The following is a 26,711-nucleotide window of genomic DNA, read 5'->3' as shown; positions in this document are numbered from 1 at the left end:
TATAATGTCTGTCAGATTGTCACCTACTGCACTAGCCACTCAGTCAGCTAAAGTCAAATAACACAGCATAAGCTATTTTGCATTGTTTTTGTAGCTAGGTTAGCAGAGTTAACTTATTCAATTGCAACTTCGGCTGATTATTCTAATGTTAACTGGAGCACATTATAATTGACAGAGTTGCAGAGAAGAGCAAGCTACTGAGGAAACTGCTGTTATTGTAAGGTGAGTTGAGATTATTGATATTATTATAAAAATATTCATAATATTGTAGACTGAAATGTGACTCGTTATTCCCTCTCTCTCTCTCTCTCTCTCTCTCTCTCTATCTCAGGATGCCCTCACGTTTGTAGTTCGTTGTCTTTGATGTTCAGAGCACCATGGAGCCATTTCCACTAAGTAAGTATAAAATATGTGCAACCATCTCTCTACATTGTTATATATTAAAGATACTTGTATGGGGATCATTTTTCTCATTCAGTTATCATTCTCGTCTCTCTCTTTCACTCTCTCTCTCTCTCTCTCTCGCTCTCCTCACTTTGTGTAGGCCCTACTCCACTGCCACCTTTGGTCACCCCGGAGTCAGTCAAGAGAGAGTGAGTACACTGGTCCATGGCACTTAGTTCTCAGCTTTGTAGGGGTTTTTGGGAATGGAAAAGTAGATATGCATATCTACAGGGACCGCAAGGATGGTGTACTGGTTGGTTGTGTCCGACCGATTGTGGTGGGCCGGTCTGAGCAAAAATGCCAGGGCCCTTTTTTTATCCCAGTCCAGCCCTGCCGACACATATTACGTCATAACTGTAAACACCGTTGTCGGTCCAAACACTCTTGAAACATAAACAACCACATCCTTTACAATTTGAATAAACACGTTTCATGACATCATTTTTTACGACGTTACCTCACGGTTTAGCGCGGACAGTCTCAAGGCTGATATCTCAGAGAGTTCAGTTTTGTTGTATCATTTTTGGTCTTGTTTATTGATTATTATTTTATTGATTATATTTCTATTTAATAATTCTGCTTAATATTATCTGGCGACCGATGACAAGACTTCAACTGTGAATATCGCAGTTCGTCGTATTTCCCGTTGGCAAGTTAAAATGGTCACATTACGCCATTGTTAGCCTCTTGGCATATGTGTGTAGTTGCTTCGATTCAGAAGCAGCATTAAAACGGTAAGCTTCCACTTCTACCTAAACAGGTCCCGTTTAAAAAAACTGAAAATGTCACAAATTGATGATCTCGTGACAAATGTATCATGGGTCACGCTGTATCCGGATATCAAAAAAAAGCTGCCAGAACACGCACGGAGAATCAGAACCTGCAGATGAAACTGAAAGAACTTCAAGAAGGAATGGCTGTGGTTTCAGGTGATATTCAAAACATATTTTATATTTGATAACTTTATGTACAGGTTACTATACTGTAGAATGTTTAACACTTTTCTTTTGTAATTTTGCAAACTTCTTATATTTTCAGATGAATTTACCATACATGAGCCACATTCAGGAGAGAATCATGAGAGGTTGGATTATCGTGGAAAGTCAATGGTAGTAGACAAAGAGGAAAGCTGGAGTGACAGAATTTCATTTACAGAGAAGAATCCTATCCATCTAACCCCAACAGAAGACCAACATCATTCTTTACCGGGAACCTGTAATGATTCTTTAAATCAGCAAAGACCCTCATCCCAGTCACATAGTAGCCCTATACAAATCCTCAACCCTTCTTTACCTGACATCATTGAAGAACCAATAACCAGCAACTCTGAGAAACCTTTACGCATAACCTCAAGCAGGATCAAAGCGGAATCTAAACCAGGACCTCTGGCTTGTTCTGTTACAGAGACAGACAGTGTGACAACAGACGATTTAAGCATTCCAGAGGGTTACCTAGTAAACGAACACAGCCAGCAGCTGGTTTCTACCAACCTGGTTTGCCATGACCAAACACATAAACAATCAAAATCCACTTTTGTAATATCTAAACACATTCTTCGGTCACGAAAAGAGAATACAGTAGATGTTAATAATGCTCCCACTATCAGTGGCTGGAGGGAGAATTCACACAGCTGCCACGTGTGCGGAAAGACGTTTAAGGAAAATTCATTATGGAGCGGTAATATCTCAAGCAGTGAACTCGGTTATGGATTAGAGGATAAAAGACTAGACAAGGAGATTGTGTGCTGGCTGGTTTATGATAAACAATTGGCCATTTTAAGAATAGTTTTTCAAATTAAGCAAAAAAGATATACTGTAGCTTATTGTTTTTAATATAAACCTCACATATCTGCTCAGTTCTTCGGACATTTCAAACTAGACACATCAATACAAAATAGAAGTCCATCTTCTCATACAGCTTGCTTCAGCTTCTCTTTTTCCTCCATTCCACACGCCACTCGTTCCAGTCCAATAGGGTTCGTTCTGTCTGCCACGTAGCTTGCTCCAGTTCTGGCACAGAGAATCAGAATCAGTTTCCCATTATTACATTTTCTATATAGATTACTTCTAAAAGCTAAGCTTATCTATGGAACTTTATTTCAGCAAGCATTAAACTGACCTTTTAGGAACATCCTAAAAATCTGATCAATCATCTTGTGACTTTTCGATACTAATTCCCATAGGTCTGAAACAGAAAACAGAGAACAAATGCTACAGTACCATTGGCTACAATAACAGTTATCACAGCACTAGACACAATAAGATAATGTTTGTTACAATTTCATTTGAACAAGCCCTCACCTTTGGTGTTAGAGAGCTGACTAAGTGCCCCAGCCAGTGAAGCATCATTGTTTAGAACAGTACTAAGGCACAAGGCCTGACATGCTGCCATTATTTCATCATGCACAGAAGCGTCACTTCCAAGACATACACAAACAGACCCTGGAAAGAATAATCCAGCCGATAAATAGATTTTCGGTGCCAACATGTAAATTCTTTAGTATCACTTCAGATCTACTAAATATTCATCTATAAAACACATGTATTATGTCTAAACTCTGTTGAATAGCATATGAGAAATATATTAAAGAATAATCTTTGTACCATTTCTGATTCCAATGAGGTACGTTTTGTTGTTATTCTTCAATGCCAGCTGCAGATCTTCTGGCCTTGGGTCATATAACATAGTTTTATTATATCTATTAGCACAATTATATCTATTTTTGATTTTGTCAAGCTAAACTAGGTTTAAAGTAGATCAACTGACCCTTGAACAATGTCGCAAAGTCTCACTCCCAACTTGATAGGAACCGTTCTTCGAAAAGCTGCCAAAAGTAACAGGATTTTTTTATTAAAGGCAAAAATCATGAAACAAATTATGATAAACACTATCAAGAGAAGGCATTTAAAACGGCCTTTGTGATGTTGCAAGGGCATACACAAGAATACAGGCTCTTTCTGGTTGGCTTCCACCGGACTGAGCAGTTGACCATTAAGCAAGTACTGATGGAGGACGATGGACAGTCGAGCTTCATTCAGGGTTTTCATAACAACAGACCGAACAGCTTTGTAATTGGCAAACAGGTGGAGAATGGTGAAAAGAAAGAACAGGGTGAATGTCAACCTGAAAGCGAAAGCACAGGGCTAGCATAAATAAGTACACTATTTATTACACACATCATTCAAATGATGCTTTAGAAATCGGAGGGTAAACTTACAAAGGGTTATCAGTTACTAGGGGGATGAGTGCCAGGCTCACCAGCAGTCCTGCCAGGTTCACCAGAGTTTCCTTTTTAGGACAAAAGGGTCAAGAAATAATACATAAAACCACTGACATAGATTATGAATTGAATTTCCCACATTAAGGGGAATTCTGCTCGGAAAATGCCCTGTGGTATATTGAAAGGTGACTAATAGCAACCTGGCTCCCGTCTTTGGCAGAGATATCAGCCATATTGTTTCGGCGAGCTTGATGGACAGTTAAAGCAGCTCTGGTTGCACCACCAGCAACTCCTACAATGGACTAAAATGACAGAAATAGAAAAAGAAGCTTGAATTTTAATTGTAAGTCATGTTAATAGGGCTGTCAAACGATTAATTGCAATTAATCGCATCCCGAATAAAAGTTTGTGTTTACGTAATAAATGTCTGTTTACTGTGCATGGTAATTTTGTATTTATTAAAATATGCATATATTTAAGTAACATTTAAAAAAAAGAATAAATGTTTATATATAATTTAAATTATTGGTAAATATAAATAAATACATTTAAATGTTTCCTGAATATATAAATGTATGTGTAAGTGCAAAATGAATATGCAGTATGCACAGTACACAAACAAATATTATGTAAACAAAAACAACATTTTGGATGCAATGAATCGCTTGACAGCCCTGCTTGTTAAGGAAGAGTATCTAGGCCCTATATTTTAGAATACATATATATATGTATATTTAAATACGACAAAATATTTTACCTTAAATATTCCAGAAAGGCAGACGATAAGAGTGAAAAAAGGCGGGAAATGGGGGGCCGCAATCTCCATGAACATTGCGATGTCATTAAGAATATCAGCGAAGAGCCTGAATATTTCGGCGCAGTAAAAGAATAGTTCATTTAGAATATTCCTAACAGCTATAATCAATTCAATTAAAATATTTTTTGCATAATCAGTCAATCACATGCCATACCTCCATTTTTTGGCTTCAGAATCTAACTTGCTCCTAAAATAAAGCGCCACAATGAATCACCTCAAAACAAAACATATTCATGTGAATGCCTAATGAGATCAATTTTACCCTTTGAGCCAAGCAAAAAGTATCCTTCCCAACATCCCGGTTCCATCTAACAAAAACACAACATAGAAATTATTATTATAAAGTAAGGATTCAAGAAATAAAAGGAAAACAATAAATTGTTCGCCTACCTCTGAGTAGCCATGTTATTGTGGCTGCTGCAACTGTTGCTTCATGATTTCCAACTCCAACACCCCTCAGAGAAGCCTGAGTAGCAAGTGTGCCTGACAGAGAGCTGGAAAATGCCTTGGGAAATAAAAGACACTACATTTTTAGCTTTGCAATTATGTGTGTGTATATATATATATATATATATATGTATATGTATATGTATATGTATATGTATATGGAGAGAGCGAGAGAGAGAGAGCGAGAGAGAGCGAGAGAGAGAGAGAGAGAGAGCGAGAGAGAGAGAGCGAGAGAGAGAGAGAGAGAGAGAGAGAGAGAGAGAGAGAGAGAGAGAGAGAGAGACAGAGAGAGAGAGAGAGAGAGAGAGAGAGAGAGAGAGAGAGAGAGAGAGAGAGAGAGAGAGAGATTGTTGTCAGTAACATTGAATCACATTGGCAGTGTTTTATTATCATTAGCAACAAGATATTTCAGCATCAAACAAAAATGGCATCATTGTTTTATAATAATGACCTGCAGAGTGTCCCAGAGTTGATACTGCAGGTAATCCTCACTAACGCTCTCGGGATATCCCTGTGGCAGAAAAACACTCTGGGAGAGGAGAGGACAGATTGGAAAAGTATACGTCAGATGGTTTATTAAAAGGTTTGAATGAGTCACGCACTTTGAACGCGCCTGAGACTGAGTTTCCACTCGGGCTGCTGTCCTCCGCATCTTTCTTCCTCCTCATCCTCCCGTCCTTCAACAGGTATTTCCAGGACTCATGTGAGCCATAACGCTCCGTCGCAATCACCCCTTCACAGTTCTCCATCTCTCCTATAAAACCATGTGTGAGGTAGACGAATAGAGGACGAATAAAAAAGTAAACAACGGGGCTGTCTTTTGTTTTTTATTTAATTATCATTATTTGTACCTTTAGTGTGCAACTTAAATCATTTAGTTCGAAGTCTGCTTTGAAATGGCAGTGAGTTAAATGAGTCGATTGTTTTTAGAAGACGTACACATAAGAATTGACCGTTTTCCTCTTCCGTGTTTAGTTTCAGTACGTCACGGGCATGTTCGTTTGCGATTGGTCTTTGAGCTCTTACGTAGGCACAATCACGGTCGTACACATAGGGGCGGAGATTCCTTGCTCATGAACGTCAGTAAAATGGTTGTTATTATATTCTCATATTATTTAAATCTTTATTGTGCCTAATGATTTATTTAATTTAAAGTTGGTTGAAATAATGAATTGTTTTGCATTCCTAGAGTATTACATTCCATCTTTTGCCATTTCTGTTTTTACTTTTTTGTTATTGGTCTCTTCTGACCTTGGCATCTGTCTCTCCATAAATGTATCAGTGTATCCTGGATTCACAAAAACTTACAGATGTCTAGACCTGCCTAAGTTAGTATATAGCCTATATATTTTGGTGTCAGATGTTATGTTTCGCGTGTGTCAAATACACAAAATTTCACCAATACACTGAGATTAGGAGCATTAAAATACCAACAGTGCATTCTTTAGTTGTATTATCAGTTACTGCTAGTTAAAGCCATGTACATTTAGATATGTAAATAAATATTTTCCAATGAAAACAAAAGTGTGTGTGCTGACACAAAAAGGTGACTTATCTTCACATTTGGACACAAGATAAGTGATACAGTAACATCACAATAATGCATTTTAAACTTCAATACAAACTTTTTGTTTACAAATAGAGGAACATAACAGCTGAAATCTGAGCCCAACCTTGAGGTTTTGTAAACTGAAAGAGAAAGACTGTGCCAGCAGGAAGTGTAGCAACTAGCAACAAGTGTTGCTACAAAGTCTGTTTCGGTCACTCATGAGAAAACAAGGTGTGGTAAACAGACTGATAAATGTACGTCCTCAGGAATGTGCAGGGTTTGAAAGAGAGATTGGTCTGAATAAGACAGAGGGAGGGACTGTCGAAAAAACGAGGAGGTGTGTTTCATTGTCATTTCAGTGGACCAGCTATTTTTTCTCACCCACACATATTTTGCTCATACTCCTCGAACTGGACTGGAGCTAATAAACTATCTCCAACATTTAGTTAAAACATTTGACAAAAAGAGGAAGTTTGGAATCGGGTTCTGACTGGCACTTTGAATATACTTCTTTGAACTTCTGTCTTTATATACATTTACATTGAATCATTTAGCAGACGCTTTTATCCAAAGCGACTTACAGAGTTCAGGGAGCATTTAAACTGAATGAAGCAGTAGCAACTTAAAAAGGCAAGAATCACCAGAGATTTTTCCGGAGCAGAAACATACAAACTTGGTTATTAAATAACTGGATCACTGACTCATCTGAGGAATTCCACACTGTTTAAAAATCAAGTCTGGGCGAGTCTGTAAGTATAAAGACAGTCTTTGGTTTCAATGACATCCTGCTGATGAGCAAAACATTGATCGAAAGTATTGAAACTAGCATTCTCTTGTTCTTTTCATTGTATCACGTAACATTGTGAAATGGCGGAAATGAGAATGACATGATTATTCATACGTTTTCATATAAAATATCCCGATTAAATCTTGTTGTTTTTCGTAGAGCAAGATAATCAACACTAATAAAACTGTTTTTTCATTTTTTTTTATTGCTCTATTGATGCCAGTATCTGTCATACAATGACTGTTTCTTCTGTAGACATACCTGTTTTTCAGGCCGCAAAACAAAAACAACTCCATCTCCACTAAAAAGGGATTTTTTAAGTTACCAACCCCAACAAATTGTTAGAATATTTATAGGTATTCTGTGTGTATTATGTTGGTTTAAAAGTTATTCCAAAAATGGTCAATATGTAAAGTAAAAACAAAAAATATCAAGTTAAAACCTGTTCAACTTGTTTTTAAATCACTGCACTTTTGTACCGGAACACATTCTCAATTGACTTCATGTTCATCCTTTGCCATTTGTTACTTTGAACAGAGATGTGTGATCCGGCTTGTAATAACCAACTGAAACAAGTGAAGGTTAATGATGCTTTACTTAAGCATTCTGATGTGGAGAAGGACCTGGACAGTGTCATCTGCTGTAATGGACAACATAACATCTGCAGAGACCCAGACCATCGGAGATTAGCCATATGCAGCATCATATGTGGGTTCTCATGCATCGGCATTGTGTCACTTATCTACTCTGTCAAGGTAAATATGTCTTATTATCTGATATATTAACTTTAGTAACCTACTGTGTGGATCTTATTAAATAATGCAGCTTAGCAACAGTAACATAGATACTGTTGGCAAAGAAAAGCACAGACAATATGAAACAATGTATACTATCGATGTGAATAGCATTTGCCAGTGATCTAAAATTGGATCCCTCTTTTTCTTCTATCCAGTCTAGAGAGAAAAGAAAAACCCTTCAAAGTGAAGGTCAGACACAAAAGAATCTGAAAGTTAGAGAATACACGAGAAAAGCTTTAAAATGGGGAATAGCCTCCATTGTAGCGTGGGTGGTTTTAATTTTCATCTTTCCATTTCTACTGGTGTTACTGTCCTTTATTATGACCTTCATAGACTAAGACAGCAAACCTTTACTCCAGATTACATTAACCAAGCAACGGCGAGCAACCAGAGGAAACGAACAGAGATGAACTCTGCAATGGATTATCACTCACACTGGACAGACTGGCATTAGTCCACAAACCTTTTATGCTGATCAATAATATTGAATGTGTGTGCTATTATTTACTGCTGCTGGTTATACGGTAATAGCAAAATATTCTGAATGTCAAATACCTAGACTGTTTTAATAACTCTTGACTGCATGAAGAACAAAGCATTCCCTATAAAGAAATTTCTTTATGTGCATTAATGGACTAACAAACCAGACCGACACAGTTAAAATATTATAATGAACCTTCAGCAAGCTGTTTTTAATTTTGTTCTTAATCCAATATTGCAACAAAACATTAAGACACTCACAGAGAGAACCACACTTTTGTACAAACATCGATTACATCTTGGGATATGGAAATTGTTACATTATTTTCTACTTGTCAGCTGTTTTAATACATTGTGCTTTTCTACATTTTTTATATTGCATTACTTCCAGGATTTGTAATAAAAAAGTGTAACCGTTCAAACGCACCTGTTCCATTGTGAACTTGAAAAAACAACACAATACAAAACAAATTAGAGAACCCAAACATCTATACGAAACTACTTTACACAATAATCCAATTTTTCTTCTTTGACCAAACACTACAAGCAACATCATTAATCATTACATAAAAGGAGACCAACAGACAAAAAAGAAAACAAATCAAACGATTGATATTTCTTTACAGTACCTGAGTAATACCGCAGATCGCATTGAAACCTTTAATCCTTTATGCCCCTAAATGAACATCACAATTAAATCTGAATAATGCTCTCCGCATTATTTTCAAAGCTTCCTTTGCAACTGTCGTACAGACCTTTGTGCTATGACTCTCTTATTATGAGAAACATATTCAAACACACATAGGGTATCCTGAGAGTGTATTCATAAGGCATTCATTTCAACCTAAGAAGAGTTTAAATGTCATAATGAATACACTGAGAGGAGGATTCAATGTATGGCAATTAATCAACATGGTGAAGACATATTAGCACTATTGCTCATTTTGTGATGTAAACAAGTGTGAATACTTTGAAAGGTTATAAAAAATAAACCAAGCAGTAACAGAGACGACTATACAGTTTCACAAAGGTATTTCAGATGTACAAAAAATGAAAAACAACTTGCAAAATATGGTACATTGGTACCACTAATGCAATTAAGCCATTATATTTTAATGACACTTCGAGGAATTTACAGTACTTTACAAGTTCCCATTCAACATATACACGAGGAGCACATAGTTTGTACAGAAAAGCCACGGTCCCTGCCTCAGCATGCAACCTGCTGAACAGCAATCCAGGTGTCTAGTTCCTGAAGCCTGGAGCAAAGAAGTGAATCCAGCTCCTGCAGAGTAAGCCCATCCTCAACTTTAGAAGAGGCCCCTACACCTCGTCTGGTTCTACAGATGCCAGAGTTCCCTCCTGCTTTCCATTGGGATGCTGTTCCACCCACCAGAGGCTTCTTGGGCTTCCTGACCACACCCAGTTCGGGGAATTCAACAAAGCGCTTTACCTTTTTTGGGCCTACAACAACCTGTGAGCCATCTCGCCGGTTTAGAGGCACCTCAAATATGGTTTCCAAACGTCTGAAAAACGAAAATGTAAATTTGAAAAGATGAAACGGTTTGAAGATTGTTTTTTTCAAGTTCCATGCAAATAGCTGTTCAATGGAAATGTCATACTTTCATGTGCACACGCTTTAGAGCTGTGACTCTGTCTGTTACTGTGTCTTAATTAGCTTATACTATGCCCTTAAAGCATGTTCTGAATTTATTATGGAAAGGTACACATTTTTAAGTGCAATAAAACACTATTCACACACTGGGACATTCTAAAGCAAAACAGTGAATGCCTTTGCCTAGACGACACTGATTAACAGTCAGAATCATCAAAATACAGCCCTTCTTTGCATCAAAGTATTTATTCATTATTTGTTTATTATGTAACGTTTACTGTATATTTACATTTATTTATTCAGTGAAGCATCTCTTGTTTAATTTTATTAATACAGTGTAGCTTCACCAAACTCCACCTTTGTGAGTTTCGGTGTCCATGGATCTACACTTTGAATTTTCACCAGAAACAGTAGACTCGTTTCAGCATACTATGATTTGGGATAAATTCTCATTTTGATTACTATTTAGGATAGTATGTGAATTGGGATGCAGCATATGAAATTCAGGCTGAAGCTTCATAATCTAATTATGAGTATAATCAAAGTTGGATTTCCTGTATCTCAGTGTTTAGAGCATGATGCTCATGGGTTCGATGCCAGAGAGTGCACATGCTCAGAAGAAATGTATAGCATAATGCATTGCAAGTCGCTTTGGATAAAAGTCTCTGCCAAATGCATACATTTGAATGTAATTATTTCACTACTATTTTAGTATTTGACATGGCCATACTCAGTCAATATTAAACATATCAAGGAATGATGAAGGATGATGTTGTTTACATTATGTTGGATGATTTCATATAGAAACCAGTAAATCACAAATAAAAAGCTGAATACAGAACTGTACTTCCTGTTTATCTTGATTGACAGGGGTTCCGCCCAATCAGCAGTAACTACCCCGGTCACACAAAAGACCTACCTTTTCCGGTTTGACCGAATTGTCGTTGTGTTTTCTGACTTGTCGTTGTGTTTTCTGATTTGTCGTTTTGTTTCTGGATTTGTCGTTGTGTTTTCTGACTTGTCGTTGTGTTTTCTGACTTGTCGTTGTGTTTTCTGACTTGTCGTTGTGTTTTCTGACTTGTCGTTGTGTTTTCTGACTTGTCGTTGTGTTTTCTGACTTGTCGTTGTGTTTTCTGACTTGTCGTTGTGTTTTCTGACTTGTCGTTGTGTTTTCTGACTTGTCGTTGTGTTTTCTGACTTGTCGTTGTGTTTTCTGACTTGTCGTTGTGTTTTCTGACTTGTCGTTGTGTTTTCTGACTTGTCGTTGTGTTTTCTGACTTGTCGTTGTGTTTTCTGACTTGTCGTTGTGTTTTCTGACTTGTCATTTTGTTTTCTGACTTGTCGTTGTGTTTTCTGATTTGTTGTTGCGCTTTATGGTTCGTTAATGTGTTTTCAGATTTGGTGTTGCGTTTTCAGATTTGTAATTGTGATTTGGGATTCGTTTTTGGCTTTTAGATTTGTTGTTTGTTTTGCGATTTGTTGTTTTGTTTGGCACTTTACGGCTTCCGTACAAGAGACTTCCGTACACAGCCACTAGATGGCGCATCTACGTAATTCATACTTAATGACCTGCTAATTCTCACTCCTTAAGGAAATGAAATAGGAGGTCTCTCCTTCAACAAGTACAGAAATGGACAAAATTCCATCATAATGGAATTATGCTTAGGGCACCAAAATAGCTAGCAGCGGCACTGAACATAATCCATCATTAGTGAATGTGTAAATGACCAGACAATTCACTTTTAATTAGAAAAAACCTTGTGCTTTGGTCATCTGAACCACTTATTTAGATATATTTTATTTCTTAAATGAGTTGATTAGATACACATAGGGCTGGGTACTGAAACCTCTGTCAAGCTTTTTACTCCGACTGCTATACACAATAATACTTATTCATTATACATACTGTCTGATTTAAAAAGAATGCACATATAATGTAGCCTAGAAGACTCTCTGTAAATGGACTTGATCTGTTGATATATTCAACACATTTTCTGCCCATATTTAATACAACTATGGTGAACATTAGGGAAAACAAGGTAAACGGTAAACACTATAACATCTTTTAATGTTAGTGTCCATGCTCATTTCACGTTCACTTAAGCTTTAATTGTTAATTTGTTCTGTATTTTATATATTTTTCTTTAATGTCATCCACCTGTGTTTTGTGGCTCATTTTTAAAAGTATCAATCCAGGCACCGTTTAGGCACCTGTACCGTTTTAAAAGTATCGATTTGGCACTGGTATCGGAAAAACCCAAACGATACCCAACCCTAGATACACACATTTTAATAAAGCCTGTAAGTTCATTAATACGTTCGTTGACCTAAAACAACTATTCCGCCACCTTCTGGTGTATTATAGAATTGGCCACTGAACGAAACAGTGAACCAATCTGAACAAATCATTTTGGTGAATGATTCATAACTCCCATCACTACTCTCCATCCGGCTGACTATGTTTGCTTGCTACTCTCCAATGTGACGTCTCCATTCCAGCAACCACACTCCAAGACCCGCCCCATTTTACTTCTGATTGGCTAGTAATGTTTGTTTGCTTGAGAGTGATAACGGTGTTACTCTCATACCATTGCTCGGCGAACTTATGAACTCGAACCGATATCAAGAAGCTTTTTTAAATGTAAGCTTTTTTTCCGCAGACAAACGCCGCAATCCGGAGATCCGGCAAAGTGCCGGAAAACTTTAAGCTCTGTGGGTTTTCACAGTCAGGGTCACATTTGTGACCTCTGGATCAACCATGAGCTGACACAAGCTTTGTGAAATTGCAGAAATTGGTTCTTAACTGGCATGGAGCTGGTAAGTTGCTTGGTTGTCAAATCAAAGTTTGTTTATCTAGACGAGAAGCCCTGATTTAAGTTCATTCATAGATAAGTAATTCTTACCCATCAGGAGGTTTGCTAAAGTTTTTGTTGGTGTAGATTTCCTCCAAGCTAAAATCCTTCTTCTTTATCCTGTTAAAACACACAAAATGTATCTTTGATAAATAAAAGCAATAACAGCAGCAGTAATAAAAGAAAAAAAGGTTCAAAAAGTCAAAGTTACCACTAGGCAGTCCATCTACACATACCTGATGACTTTAGGAAGGCCCATCGGAGTGAGATTATTCTGAGGTTTTGGAATCTTTTTACAGATACGAATAGAAGACACCTTTCCTTGCCTTTCCTGACCTTCCTTGTTGTCCGACTGTTTAAACAGAGCAAGAAAATAAAATGCTTCATTTTTACTACTCCTAAAAGCAAGCTGAAAGACAATTACATGTAACATTTAAGAATTCCACAGACGTTTTATTCAACGTGACTTGAATAAAGTGGAGACAGCAGATTCGCTGAAAGTCTAAACAAATCTGGTACCTTGATTTCAGAATCTGATAATGCTTTTTCCTCTGAGATGGAAAGACTAAAGCTTGATCTCTCTTCTTCATCCATTGCTCTCCGACACTCCATTTGCAGTATCTCATGGTCTCCCTCCAAAGGACTTTGTGATGAATTTAAGGAAGAGAGAATGACTTTATATTCTGACCTGATTTTTAAAAAGCTACTTTTATTCACAACTGTAGTAAAGCAGGAATCATTTGACAATATTAAGATGCTACATAATACAACAACCAAACACACCTGTTATTAAGCTTCAGGTAAGATAAAGCGAGTATACTTGATGAGGGAAGTTGGAATCTGATAAATTACCTGCAGAGTGATGACACAGAGGCAGAAGGTATCTCGGGACTGGGAGTGACAACAGTGGAAGGATCAGGTACAGGATCAGAGGATGTGAGAGTGGATACAAAGGGGGAACTGCAAAAGGATGGTGATGAGGATGTTACATAACCGGAGGTAAAACAAGAGGCATCAGAATGAGCGCTACCTCCTCCGTGGCTTGAGCTTTTGGACAGAAATGCTAGAGGACTGGAGAGAAAACACGAGGCAAGCGCTGTCAGAGAGTTGGAGGGAGAAAAAGGAGAGGAGGGGGCACCCCTACTAGCAGGGTACACCTCCTTACGGAGGCAAAGGGGTGCCATCTCTCGCTCGATTTCCACACTACAGACTGTGTGCCGGCGAGTACGCTTGGACGGAGAGTGCAGATGGGAGGGAAGTGGAACTGCTGTGCTTTTATTGGTGGGTGAGGTAGAACTATTTTCATGCATGTGGGACAGGGGTACATGACAGCCACTAAATACAAGAGAGGGGAGTTCAGGACAGGAGTAGCTGCGCAGGAGGCGGTTGGAGCCGCTACCTGTCGAAGACACTACAGAAATGGCTTTCAGCATCTTTTCTGTGATCTTTGCCTCGTCCTTGGATCCAATAAGGTTTCCCCTTTGTTTTCTTTTGGGTCTGTTTACAGTCTTTGTAGGTCTGTTGGGTTTTCTTTCAGACTGCAGTGAAACTGTGGAATCAAGATGCCATGGTGGTGATGTAAGCCTCTTTTTGTTTTCTCTTGTTTCAGGTCCACAAAGTGATGTCATCTGCTTCTCACCTGCTAAAATAGTCCTTTGCGATTCACCACAGGGCCGATCGCTCTCAAATAGTGTTCTACTTGAAGGTCCACTCGGTCCCGCTGGATCAACTACTAAAGTTGTACTGTAGTCCTCAAATTTATACTTGGATGGACGAAGACTCCTCTTCTGAAATGACGCTTCACCTGCAGTTTTAAAAAAATGTCTTGTTTTTCGAGCTTTGATCTTCTCGCTCTCATGTATCTGTAATTCTGATGGTTCTGGTGGCCTGGATTCATAGTTACAATCATTCACGGTGTTCATGTTTCTGCAGTGCAGGCTCTTGTCAACATTTCCTGTGGCATTTTGAGAGGCATTTATGAAGGCATCACCTTCATTGCTAGATGCCAGTAATGACTTCCATTTTAAAGTTTTTCTCAAATTAGTTTTTACAGACTGTTTCTGACCCATTTCTGTGGAGTCACAAGACTCAGAGGTCTCAGAATTTCTTATCTCAACATCTGCAATATTGCTTGTATTGAGCTTTTGTGCTGTGGAAATGTCTTTCCTCTTTTTCCTCATCTGAACACAAATTGTATCCTCCTTATTTTCTTCAAAAGTGATGCTGCTGTCATTTTTATTCTTTGCCTGTCTAAGGGCTCTGTCTTCGGCTTTCCGTGCTACACGTTTCCGCTTTTCTAAACTGTGTTTCTGTGTCTCAGTTCTAAGTGATTCTCTGCATCTTTTTGACCCCACATGCCCAACAGAAGTGCTCTTTGGAGGGTCTGATACTTCAGTGGAGCGTTGCATCTGTTGTGTAACATTTACGGAGTGTGTATCCTTCATTCTATCATTTAGAGACTTTGGTCCTGAAGCAGAAGATGCCAAATCAGCAGCAGTTACTGATGTATGTTTAAACACCTTTCTAGGGCTTTTCCTTGTAGACCATGCACTTGATTGTTCAATGCTGCTTCTATCTTCTTCTTTCAAGAGAAAATCAGAGGATGTATTAGAAGAATTATGCTGATTTCTGGAATTTTTTACTGTGCTGTCTGCAGATACAGCATTTGACTCACTGCTGTTTCCACAGGATGTGTCGCTGTTGGCTTGACTTGACCTATGTAAGTCCTGAGTAGAATTTGAAGTTTTTTCTGGGGACAAAATTGAATCAGAATTGAGGAAAGTGCTTTTTGTTGTAGGACGGGGATAATTTCCATCCTGAAGAACAGTTTGCGATTGCCTTGATGGACGGTCTGTTTGATTATTTTCTTTGTGGGCAACCCTCACATCATCACACACTTCATTACATTCCAATACTGGTTCATTATTGCTAGTTTTAACTGTTTCAAAATTCAGCCTCTGTGCAACTCTGTGACGTTTTGGAGAAGAGAAACACTGCACTTTTTCTGAAGACAGCCTTTTGGAAAGCAACCCATTTTTACACTTATCAACTGTTCTCTCTCCTTCTTCAGTCAAGGTTGAACTTTCCTCATCGGACTCAATAAGCTTTTCAGGCTGATCAGGATGTACAATGGAGGACAGTGTGTCAGTGGGCTTAAAGAGCCGGACAGGGCTCATGACGATCTCAGTGAAACTGGCCATCTTAGATTTGAATGACTGCAGAAGCGGACCAATCTCCCATCTTTTGACTGGAGAAGGGCTGTCCGGAGATCCCCTTTCCATTAACTTCTGGTCAGGGGAATGGCCCTGTGTTGAGTTGCTGTATGCTAACTGTGGGGTCCCGCAGGATGACACAAGTTTGACATGATTCCTGAAATAAAAACATACCAGATATATTGTTTAAAAACAATAATCAATAATTTGTCTTACTAGTTTAGCACAACTAATCTTGAATAGCATAACTCACTCTGAATATTGCTCCATGTCAGCCTCAGCTCCAAAGCTTGTCTGTAAATAACAACAAAAATTGAGCCAAATAATTTTTTACATTTCCAGTTTGCAACATGACAGCACAAAACTGCTTTATGTTCCTTTTTACTTTTCTTCCCTTTTGTATTTGCATTTTTTCTAAACGGCTCACAAAGGTATGCCACTATGAAGTCCACTATGTATCTGTCTTCACTTCTTGCCAGCTTCAAATGGCTCTTATAACAGCATTTACTCATGAGTAATTACTCAAATAGGTTTGTACACTAAAGTGGAAACTTCATATATATATACCAGAAATAACTTGTTCTTTACTGTTAAGATCTGTGTCTGGAGCACACAAAGACAATGTGAGGTGAGGTACCATGCTTTTGCTCTCTCTCTTGTATAGAGATGAGCTCAAGTGTTGAGGTTGTGGTGACCAGGCTTCATTTTTGAATCGATGTACCTTCTGAGTCTTCTTTCTGATCCTCAGGCATGAAGTTTTTCATTCTGTGAAATAAGCAGATTTCTTGTTAGCTTTTCTACCCGCTTTTAACATGCCCATTATACACTTAGCAACTCATTGTTACATTTAATAGATACAGGAAGGCCATAGTTACAAGGATACAACTTATGGGGTGCAATTTGTAAAATGAAATGTGTACCAAAAACCTGTCAAATTTCACCAGATTTAAAGCTAAATCTAAATATTTTATTGTAAATATAAATCCTGATTTTGAAAGTTAAATGCAAAAGTTAAATCTAAATCCTATACATAAATATTTTATGTATATCTTGTTTTATAAATACTATATTATATTTAGATTTATATATAACATTTAAATGTAACATTATTATTCAGGATTTATACTTATATTAATGATTTAGATAAACCATTTAATTCTCTTTAAAATTAATAAACATGATTCGTGTTAACTGTATAATTAAATGTCATATTATTTATGGAAATCTAGTTAAACGTATGTAGTAAATATGATAACATTTGACAGGTTTTTGGTACACATTTCATTTTACAAACGCCGCCCCATAAAAACGTACAACTTAAATTGCACTGTATTGTGCAATATAGGATTTTGTTTTTTATGATTATTGTTTCCAGGCAGCAAGTTATACAATATTAATTCATACACTTATTAATTCAATTCATATATTAATTGATGTGTATAAGTCTGAGTGATTTTGTCTAAGGTAAACCATAAGCACAGCCAAAACATGTACGAGTGAATCAGTTTTTCTCAATTACAAAAAATAAACGGCAACACTGGGAAACAGGTGCATCAATACTGATTTAGTTGGGGAAACGATATCCGTGACAAGCGACGCAAAACGGATGCAAAATAGTGAATACACCTGTTCTGAATCACTTATGTCACCTGCTCCTACATAAGCAAGCGAAGAATAAACCTAGCGATAAAAAGCAATTCACATTATCCTTGTTTTTATTCACAATTTCATTAAATATAATCTACTGTCAGTGTTTTATTGTTGTATTATTTATTGACGCTAGCTTGAAATATGTAATATAACGTAATACAATAATCAAATATATACTTTTCCACTTAATACATTTTCATACTACGTTCGTCATGTCTTTGTTCTGCTGACATGTTTACATCTTGTATATTGTTCGGGACAACACTCAATACATATCTACAACTATTGTTAAATTAAAGTATTAGATTTCTCTCGTATCGCTACAGTGTGTCACGTTAGTTAGCAGTGCGGCTAATCGAAATTAAGCTTTACTGTGCCGCAAATGACATCAAATAAATGTTAGCCCTATCATTCATCGTTCACACAGGCATAAACCAAAACATAGTCAAAAACACGTATTATATCCTTAACTGCCGAAACACAAAATACAGTTTCAGCGGTTAGAACGAATTTAGTGTCGGTCCCGGCAACCGCTTTACTACAAGGGTCGAGACACTGGTGCGGTTCTGTGTACGTCGTCGACGTAAATTGTAGCTAACTGAGCTATGCTGCTATCTACGCATAAACCCGTCAAATTCAATCATTTAGAAAGAGCGTTGTACTTTCTCGTATGTTTAAGCGGTAAAAGTGCCGTTTATTTAGACAAGCTGCATACAAACCTAAAACTTCTTGAGGGAAACTTGCGGTGAATGCGTATAAACATCTCCTTTAGGCGTTGTTTTTAAAACATCACAAGTCGATGTGACACTACCATTGCCGAACGGCGCCCGGGTTTCACCATTGCGCTACACTCACAAGGTCCAGACGTATCATTTGGTGCGATCGTGTTCCCGGTCTGTCTAGAAGCCAATCAAAATCTTGCACAGCATGACAATGGCCCGCCCCCAGCGTACCGTCAGAAATGTCAGCGACTAGCGAACTTGCCAATTGGGTTTCAGGAGGGAAAAAAGCAACCAATCGCGATGCCACAAACATTCGCCTTTGTCCCAATGCGAACTTTAGGGTTTATCATTTTGTCACAACGTAGAGGCCAAAAAAAGCAGATAGATTTGGGGTGGTAAAAAAAGTATTGCGCTGTTAAATTGTACATAGAATAAACACCTAATTATTCATACATTAATATATAGCCCAGTGAAAATAATCTGAACGTCAACTTGGACCCAGCCAAAAAGTCTTTATTTTAAAACACATTATGTATAAAACACTGGTGCACAAACTAGTTAATGTGTGTACACACAAGAGCAAACAATAATTCAGAGAAACCCACTCAAAATGGCAGAAGAAATAAAGATTTTGAAGGTAGAAGGATTCATAGATCATGAGTAAAGTTCGAAGTCTATTCTCCTGGAGTTGTAGAAAGCGCCACCTTCTTGTTCGATCCTTCTACAGTATACACCATCCTTGAAGTAGCCCTCATCCACCCAGTCCTAAAATTAAAGTAGATACAATGTTTAAATATATTTTTATTCAAAACATCTAATCCTTTATTAAAGCTAGCAAATTCAAGGTACAATAATGTAAAATGTGTAATTCTGCACCAGCATTGGAAACCAACAGAATTGAAAAATTATTCCTTTTCAAACAGTTTGTCAGTGCATGGATTAGAGACAGTCCCACTCCAAATTTACACCATCGGTATAGCCAATAGCTGGATTTCCATCACCCTGGTATAAAGCGCATTAAATCTGTTAATTTGCAAAAACAGTTTTACGCTCGCTTAAGGTGTCTTTTTTTCTGTTTGCGAAAAACGGTTCATGCGAATAATGTGAGACGGAAATGCATTTGCAGTATAAATTCCTCCAAAAAGTCATGTAAGAGATGGCTTAACTAACCAGAATACTGATCTTGTTACACAGTGTCTGTATCTGAAATGTTGTTATTGTATATTCTAAATGCCTGAGCAAAGTTGTCAAAGTATAATCTGTAATTGAATTGAGTGGGCATCCATAAAAGCACAATTTTTATCATGTTTTATCTGATAAGCAAGTAATTATTATATATGAAAATGATTATAATAAGTGGCATCACTTAATGATATTTAATGCCAGTTTATTAGGAAGTGACGGTTGACTAGTTAGATGAAATGGTGCTTATTAGCAAATGTTTTATGCCATATTCCAATTTTGCACACAAGCACAATTTGCAACTTTCGATGGAAACCCCGGCTAATGTAGTTGCACTAATATTGTATTGTCACATGAACTTGACTAATATCAAGTCTTTTAACATAGAAAAAGACACATGAACCTTAAAACACTCAAAATAATTGAAATTACATAAGTGTGTCGATGCTTGGTAATAGAGCATATCTTCTGTCTTACCTGCATCTGTTGGCTGCTGAACGGCCCATAAAGCTCAGAGTTTTCCTCATTCTCCCATTTATACTCCCACATAACCTCATCACTCACTGGAAAGGAACAAAGAACACATTCTTTTACAGCAAGATCTGACTTCAATTATATGTCAAGACACCACAGTTCAAAATATCTTTAATGTCTCAGTGAATTGTTTCACAGAAGTCAAGTACAATTCATTTGTTTGCAACTGGACAAATAACCAAACATGAATCCTAATCACAGCACCACTTAAAGATTTTCACCTCTGCTGTTGTCTTTATCCTCTTCTTTCTCGACATGCTTTTCATCAAACTTTTCTGCAAACATGTCTAGCTCATCCTCTTCTTCGTCATTGCCATCTTGTGTCTTTGCCACCTTATTTTTGTTCATCCCCTTGAGCTTGTAGGCCAGTTTTTCATAGGTCTGCTGATAAATGTCGAACTGTCCAACCCCCACCAGTCTATCTGCTATTGCAGTCAGCTTGTCTAATTTATCAGTATCTCTGCTTTGAGTGCCTTCTTTTTCCTCCTCTCCTTGTCTTGGTTTCCCCTTCTTCTTTCGTCCTCCGAGACCCCCAAGTCTTCGAAGAGCAGCAGCCACTGTTTCACCAGGCAACATGAGCTCAATAACAGCTTCTATGAGTTGATAAAGACTGTATGTAGCCAGAGGGTCTTCTGCTGGTTCTTTCTCTTCTTCTTCCTCATCTGTGTCACTGTCTTTCCTATGCTTCTCCCTCTGTAACTCCTCCTCTGCTTCATCTTCATCACCAGCTCTTCTCCTTCGTTTCGCTGCAAGGCCTTTCTTCTTCTTTGCGGGCTGTTCCTTTATCCTCACCTGAGTTAAGATATACAAGGCTGGTAAAGATGCATTATAAAAACACTGCTGATTGTTACTTAAATGTTTGATCCAAAAGTTATTTCTCATAATTAATGCAACAAAATGTACCCAGTCAATATTATCTAGCCAGTTGTCCTTGATTTCTTTTTCTTTGTTGATAAAATAGTTTCCCTCTGAATCAAAGTGTCCCTCCTGCATTTCTTCGTCCAGGTTAAAAGGGGTGATGCGTACCCCTTCATCATAGTCAATAGTGGCTCCTTCCTGACCTGTAAACACAAATACACTCTTAGGTTAGTAATATTTTTAATATTATCATAAATTATAACATCAAACTATTTTGTACCTAAACTGATAGATTTTGCAAATCTCAGAGCCGTATAAATATTTTACATTTATATGAATGCATTTGCCAGACGCTTTTATCCAAAGCGACTTACATTGCATTGTCTATACATTTGTTTGTTTTTTTAAGTATGTGTACAGTAATGAAATCAAATATTCACGAACCATCCACATCATCACAGGCAAGGATGTCATATTTGCTGCTATTCTCCTCATCTCCAGCATCTTCCTCATCGCTGTCCAAAGAGTGTTTTTCTTTAAATCTAGATCCTGGACCACTTACACCATCCACCATCTGGAGGATAAAGACATAACACAACAAAGCACTGGTTATTACAACTGCATAGTTTATTTTGGAAATATAAAAAATACAATTAACATGTTTTACAACTATAATAAAGGTTTTTATCAAGCTTAACCTCAATGATGCAAGCAACAGAAATCTGTTTCGTTCTGATTTTCATGGAAAGAGCAGCACACACTGACATTGTAGGCATAAACATAACAGAAATAAATAACCTTTCTTTTTGGAACATCCTCTTCCAAAGTAATCTCTCCATCTCCATCCTCGAATGTCACTTTCCTTTTCGACATCCTTACAGAGAAAAAAAGCAATTGACTGTTTGGTCTATTAATTTAACACAGCAAATACGCATATAAGCAAACAAAGTGAATGTTTTAATAATAAGAGGATGCTGTGCCTCTATTACAGATAAGACTACGGTAATATAGTCTAATATATATGTAAAAACACAAAGAGAGGTTTAAGATTTATATGCCAATAACACCGATTACACGCAAAAGTTGAGCACAAGTGCCAACTTTTTATTATACAAACACATTAAACAAAATTAGTTAATTGCGATACACAGATAAAAACTAAATGTACACGTAAAAGCCTTAAAACGAAGACATCTCAGTTATACTGATTTTGAAACCATCACGGGGTTAAGAAAATTGGGTCAATACAAGCCTGCTGTAACGTTACACGAGCGAACGCTACGAGTGTCCACGCAGAGCGTCAGATTTCAAACGGTGTAAATACACCACATATTGTAGACTTTAGCTATATTTGGCGACACGTTTGTTGCACTAGATAGTGGATGATTTGTCAACTATGTATAAAACGCGTGTAAAATTAGCTACCTGGTTGTTATCCTACCCACTGCGCCATTCAAGTTAAAAAAACTGAAACCGGAAGGACGTCACTACTGTGTTTCTGCCAGAGTGTCGTCTCGAGCGCCGCCTTGAGGCAAAGCGTGTGAGTTCTCGTTGCTTGGATACTTACATATTACAACACACTGACGTGCGTTTCTCATTTTCCGATCATTTGGTGTAAAGTGTAGTATAATAAATAAATATCAGATCTTTGTATTAAATTGGCCGTTTTCTCGCTTGTAAATACATTTTACCCCTTACAAAAAGCTTTTTTGTGGGATGACCTTAAATGAATAACACACAACAACGTGAACTGGACACATTTCCTCACTGGCATCAATTGTCCAGAACCTATGCAATCTCACAGTTCTGCTCTGGCAAATATCTCACGAGTGCATGCGTTGGATATATAAACATGCAGTTGATATGAACAATTATTTTAATAGTTTTCAATTGATCAATACAAAGTTTTTGTTTAGATTGAAATCGCATTCCTGTTTCTCTTGAGTCAAATAAAGAGAACATATCTCACCGGCTTTTGTTACCAGGAAGTGGGGCGCGTTATGTATATTTCAACACTTGCCAGATTGACGTGAGGGCGCGCGGTGGTAATACGAAACTTATAATATTACCATCTCGCTTCAAACCATGAATCCGAGCATCGACATTTGACTTCAAGTGATGTTTTCCGCGATAAGTAATCGGAAATAAGATACTAACAGGTAAGTTGGAACAAATGACTACATTTAATCGATCTGTAACTGTTCTTCTCACGTTATCGCGTTAATCTTTACAAACAAACTATCTTATTTGTCATTTTATGAATCTTATTTATATGCATAAAGAAAAAAGTCGCATGTCCGTTCCAATGTTTGCAACTCGCCGAATGACTGGCAGTTCCTGTGTTAACCAGACAGACGAGTTTCTTATCTCATACATTGTAGATCTGCCTGTCATTTACGCGTTTGTTTGTGTTTCTATTCATTTCTTTTATTTCATTACTAGTCGTTTAGCTGAAATGTAGAAACAGAAAGACGACAGGCTTTAATGACATTATTTTTCATTGAAATATCCTCTTGTGTTGGTGTAGGGCACGGCTGCTCGCCAGGTGGCGTTGTAATGAAGATCCATGAGAAGATTGTAACGCACTACCTGTCCTGCACTTCACCTGTTGATAAAGAGGGATACCTCTACAAAAAGGTAAGGGTTCAAAGAGAAATATAGACTATATGAAAAATGTAAAGGGAAACTCGTTTACACTTGTAATTCATAAAGCATCCTAAATTTAACCTTTGGTGAATTAGGGCTATAACACTTATTCATACACGCTAATTAAAAGCATCCCACTGGCCTACTTCTTTATAAGTGACACTAATCCAGTTTGTAAAATACATCTGTGCCGTTACAGAAAGCATAGGATATTGTCATTTTTTCCTCTTACCTCTTACTCAATCTTGTTCTACTACTTTTGAACTATTTTTTATTTTCCACAGAGGGAGAGGAACACCACTTACCTACGACGGTGGTTTGTGTTGAAAGGGAATCTGTTGTATTATCAGGAGCGTCCAGGAGATCGTAATCTGTTGGGCGTTATCGTTCTGGAGGGCTGTATGGTGCAGGCATGTGAGACGGATGGTCAGTTCTGTTTCTCCTTGGTGTTTGGACCAGGCCTTCGCACATATAGACTTTCCGCTGATGACAATCTGAGCCAGGAGAGTTGGATCAGTGCTCTGCTTTGCGCCAGTCACCTCTACCTTTCAATGATCGTCAAGGACCTGGAGAGACGCTACAAAGGTGAGTGCTTTCAGAATGTCTGTAGATTCGAAAAATCGAACGGGTATTTAATTGTAATCTGTTTTGTATCTGCTGTCCATTCAACAGAGGCTAGAAAAGAGAAAGGCCTTTGTGATCTGATACAGACTGTGGAAACATCTAATAATACAATGGCTTCCTGGAACACTGGACACCCCTATTTCGGACATGGGGCTTCCGTGGTACCCAGAGATGGGAGAAGCTACAGTACTGGTTCAGTACCGCCTTCATCTAAGCCAAACAGACCCATCAGCTATAGTCTGCAGGCCCCTCCTGTTCCATTCAAAACCAACAATAAATCTCCAAAGCTTTGGCCGAAGAGAAACGCCCATGTCACACCCTTGAATAGTGCAGCACCATCTTATGGAGAGTGGCCAGTTGTGGGTTTTGATCCATTAGAGGAATTCAGTAAACTGCATGAGTGCTATGGAAATGAGATTATGCAACTTAGAGCTGACTGGCAAAAGAAAAAGCAAGAAGAGGTGGGATACATTGATGAGGACCTCATTGACCTTGCTTAAATCTTATCGGAGCTCAAGGCACGCATACCTGCCTTTGATCATATTATTATCTCCTGCTCAATCCTGCTCTATAACCAAAATAAATAATGTACTGTTAAGATACATTTTAAGCACCACTAGCTATGGAAGCAGTAAATGTGATCTTGGTGTCTTTTCAAGGTTCTGAAAGTAAAGTATGCATTGTAGCACTGACTTCTGATCATGGCAACTCTTCTGTAAAAGGGTTTCTCATTTCCTCTCTGTGGTACGGTTTCCTGTACATATCAGCCTAAATTATCATGAAACAGAACTAAGATCACTGTAGTCTTACCCTTTAGTTACATACGTTCAGATATTGACAACTGCAAATGGGTAATTTCTATTTAGAAGCTGCAAGCATATCGATTTATTAATTGTTAACTTTTTTCCTTCTTTTAAGATTGTGTTTGTTGTATATTTGTGAATGCAAAATGGCTTGCTTGTTCTTAATGTATATGTTGATGCAGCCTAAACATATGAGATTGTTTTGTATTTAAAGATAATATATTCCTAAAAAATAATGTTCCTATATCTGACAGTATATGAATGTAATTGAAGGTTTAGTATACATAGCATGGCCTGGCTCAAAACATCAGTTTGATGTTGTGAAGAGGAATACATATGCCAGTTTTATAGTTCTGCCTGTTTGAATTTGTTTCACACAGTTCAGGTGGTTTCACAAATAAACCAAAATACAGAACCGGTTTAGTCTTCCTCTTTCACTCTACCTCAATTTATTGGTGATGTAGTGTCATTTGCAAATCTCTTACTAGATGTCACTATACTCAATTAACTCAATATTGATGGTGTGATAATAAATAGATCATATTACATGCATGGGCATACACGTTCACATTGACAGACCATAAACAAAACAAAGACAGTTAACAAATTTTCCAAAAGTGCATTAATCATTTTGTGTTTTTTATTTTAATTGTGTGTATGAAAATCAGCAAATTATGACCTATACTAATTCAGATTAAACCCCTTGTCATTACTTGACCCTGTGTTACCATTCCATCTTTCATTATAGGCTTCATCATACAGGTACTTCTAAAAAAAATAGAATATCATGGAAAAGGTCAATATTTTTTGTCACTCATTTCAGAAAGAGAAACCCATGTATTATATAGATTCATTAAACATATAGAGTGAAATATTTCAATCCTTTACTTCATGAAATGTTGATGATTATGCCTTACAGATAATGAAAACCCAAAATATGTGTCTCAGAAAATTTGAATAAATTTGAAAGGATATTTTAAACAGAATTTTCAGGCTTTTGAAAAGTATGTTCATTTCTATGCACTCAATACTTTGCTGGGCCTCCTTTTGCATGAATTTTTGTATCAAGGCAGCGTGGCATGGAGGCCATCAGCCTGTGGCACTGCTCAGGTGTAATGGAAACCCAGGATGCTTTGATAGCGGCGTTCAGGTCGTCTGCATTGTTGGGTCTGGTGTCTCTCATCTTCCTCTTGACAATGCCCCATAGATTCTCTACACAGGGTTCAGGTCAGGAGGGTTTGCTGGCTAATCAAGTACAGTAACACCATAAAACCAGCTTTTGGTAACTTTTGACCAAATTTGGAGTTTTCATTATCTGTAAGCCATAATCATACAATGAATAAAGGCTTGAAATACTACGTTCTTTGTGTAATGAATCTATGTAATATATGGGTTTCACTTTCTGAAAAAGTGACAAAAATGTTTGACCTTTTTCATGATATTATTATTATTTAGATGTACCTGTATGGTGC

At 37.6% G+C, this 26,711-nt stretch overlaps 5 protein-coding genes and 1 long non-coding RNA gene across 9 annotated transcripts; 3 read left to right on the top strand and 3 right to left on the bottom strand.

Moving 5' to 3' along the window:
- The first annotated feature begins 1,129 nt into the window (after window positions 1–1,129).
- Window positions 1,130–3,060, top strand: LOC306894529 (uncharacterized protein). Its single transcript, XM_079457161.1, has 2 exons — window positions 1,130–1,373; window positions 1,483–3,060. The coding sequence occupies exons 1-2, from the start codon at window positions 1,262–1,264 to the stop codon at window positions 2,274–2,276; spliced, it is 906 nt and encodes a 301-aa protein (XP_079313287.1). The 5' UTR covers window positions 1,130–1,261; the 3' UTR covers window positions 2,277–3,060.
- On the bottom strand, window positions 1,372–5,927 carry rusf1 (RUS family member 1). Of its 2 annotated transcripts, none has more exons than XM_079457159.1 (15): window positions 5,780–5,927; window positions 5,531–5,682; window positions 5,380–5,457; window positions 4,872–4,986; window positions 4,744–4,789; window positions 4,636–4,668; window positions 4,422–4,527; window positions 3,865–3,966; window positions 3,662–3,732; window positions 3,383–3,567; window positions 3,211–3,268; window positions 3,048–3,112; window positions 2,745–2,885; window positions 2,563–2,628; window positions 1,372–2,453 (listed from the first exon to the last, which is right to left on the bottom strand). In XM_079457159.1, exons 2-15 carry the CDS (start codon window positions 5,675–5,677, stop codon window positions 2,368–2,370), a joined length of 1,299 nt encoding a protein of 432 aa, XP_079313285.1. In that variant the 5' UTR covers window positions 5,678–5,682; window positions 5,780–5,927; the 3' UTR covers window positions 1,372–2,367. The 2 variants fall into 2 exon arrangements, with proteins under 2 accessions (XP_079313285.1, XP_079313286.1); XM_079457160.1 differs by having other exon boundaries at window positions 1,789–2,453; window positions 5,868–5,923.
- A 764-nt stretch (window positions 5,928–6,691) lies between these two features.
- LOC306893703 lies at window positions 6,692–8,966 on the top strand. The gene is made up of 3 exons (XR_013786609.1): window positions 6,692–7,226; window positions 7,802–8,019; window positions 8,217–8,966. It is a non-coding gene; the product is annotated as an uncharacterized lncRNA (long non-coding RNA).
- Window positions 8,722–18,805, bottom strand: prr14 (proline rich 14). The gene is made up of 8 exons (XM_079455649.1): window positions 18,590–18,805; window positions 16,858–16,985; window positions 16,474–16,514; window positions 13,861–16,377; window positions 13,528–13,651; window positions 13,245–13,360; window positions 13,060–13,128; window positions 8,722–10,067 (listed from the first exon to the last, which is right to left on the bottom strand). Exons 2-8 carry the CDS (start codon window positions 16,858–16,860, stop codon window positions 9,752–9,754), a joined length of 3,186 nt encoding a protein of 1,061 aa, XP_079311775.1. The 5' UTR covers window positions 16,861–16,985; window positions 18,590–18,805; the 3' UTR covers window positions 8,722–9,751.
- A 279-nt stretch (window positions 18,806–19,084) lies between these two features.
- Window positions 19,085–23,536, bottom strand: cd2bp2 (CD2 (cytoplasmic tail) binding protein 2). 3 transcript variants are annotated; one of them, XM_079455651.1, is made up of 7 exons: window positions 23,136–23,536; window positions 21,965–22,040; window positions 21,611–21,740; window positions 21,212–21,369; window positions 20,530–21,100; window positions 20,252–20,337; window positions 19,085–19,357 (listed from the first exon to the last, which is right to left on the bottom strand). In XM_079455651.1, exons 2-7 carry the CDS (start codon window positions 22,037–22,039, stop codon window positions 19,247–19,249), a joined length of 1,131 nt encoding a protein of 376 aa, XP_079311777.1. In that variant the 5' UTR covers window position 22,040; window positions 23,136–23,536; the 3' UTR covers window positions 19,085–19,246. The 3 variants fall into 3 exon arrangements, with proteins under 3 accessions (XP_079311777.1, XP_079311776.1, XP_079311778.1); XM_079455650.1 differs by lacking the exon at window positions 23,136–23,536 and adding an exon at window positions 22,592–22,708; XM_079455652.1 differs by lacking the exon at window positions 23,136–23,536 and adding an exon at window positions 22,415–22,600.
- pheta2 (PH domain containing endocytic trafficking adaptor 2) lies at window positions 23,147–26,217 on the top strand. Its single transcript, XM_079455653.1, has 4 exons — window positions 23,147–23,325; window positions 23,694–23,803; window positions 24,097–24,397; window positions 24,485–26,217. Exons 2-4 carry the CDS (start codon window positions 23,723–23,725, stop codon window positions 24,934–24,936), a joined length of 834 nt encoding a protein of 277 aa, XP_079311779.1. The 5' UTR covers window positions 23,147–23,325; window positions 23,694–23,722; the 3' UTR covers window positions 24,937–26,217.
- The last annotated feature ends 494 nt before the right edge of the window (window positions 26,218–26,711 follow it).

The sequence above is a fragment of the Barbatula barbatula genome, assembly GCF_947034865.1.
Source record: "Barbatula barbatula genome assembly, chromosome: 5".
Taxonomy (NCBI): domain Eukaryota; kingdom Metazoa; phylum Chordata; class Actinopteri; order Cypriniformes; family Nemacheilidae; genus Barbatula; species Barbatula barbatula.
The sequence above is the reverse complement of the archived record's forward strand: the minus strand, read 5'-3'. Positions and strand labels throughout refer to the sequence as shown.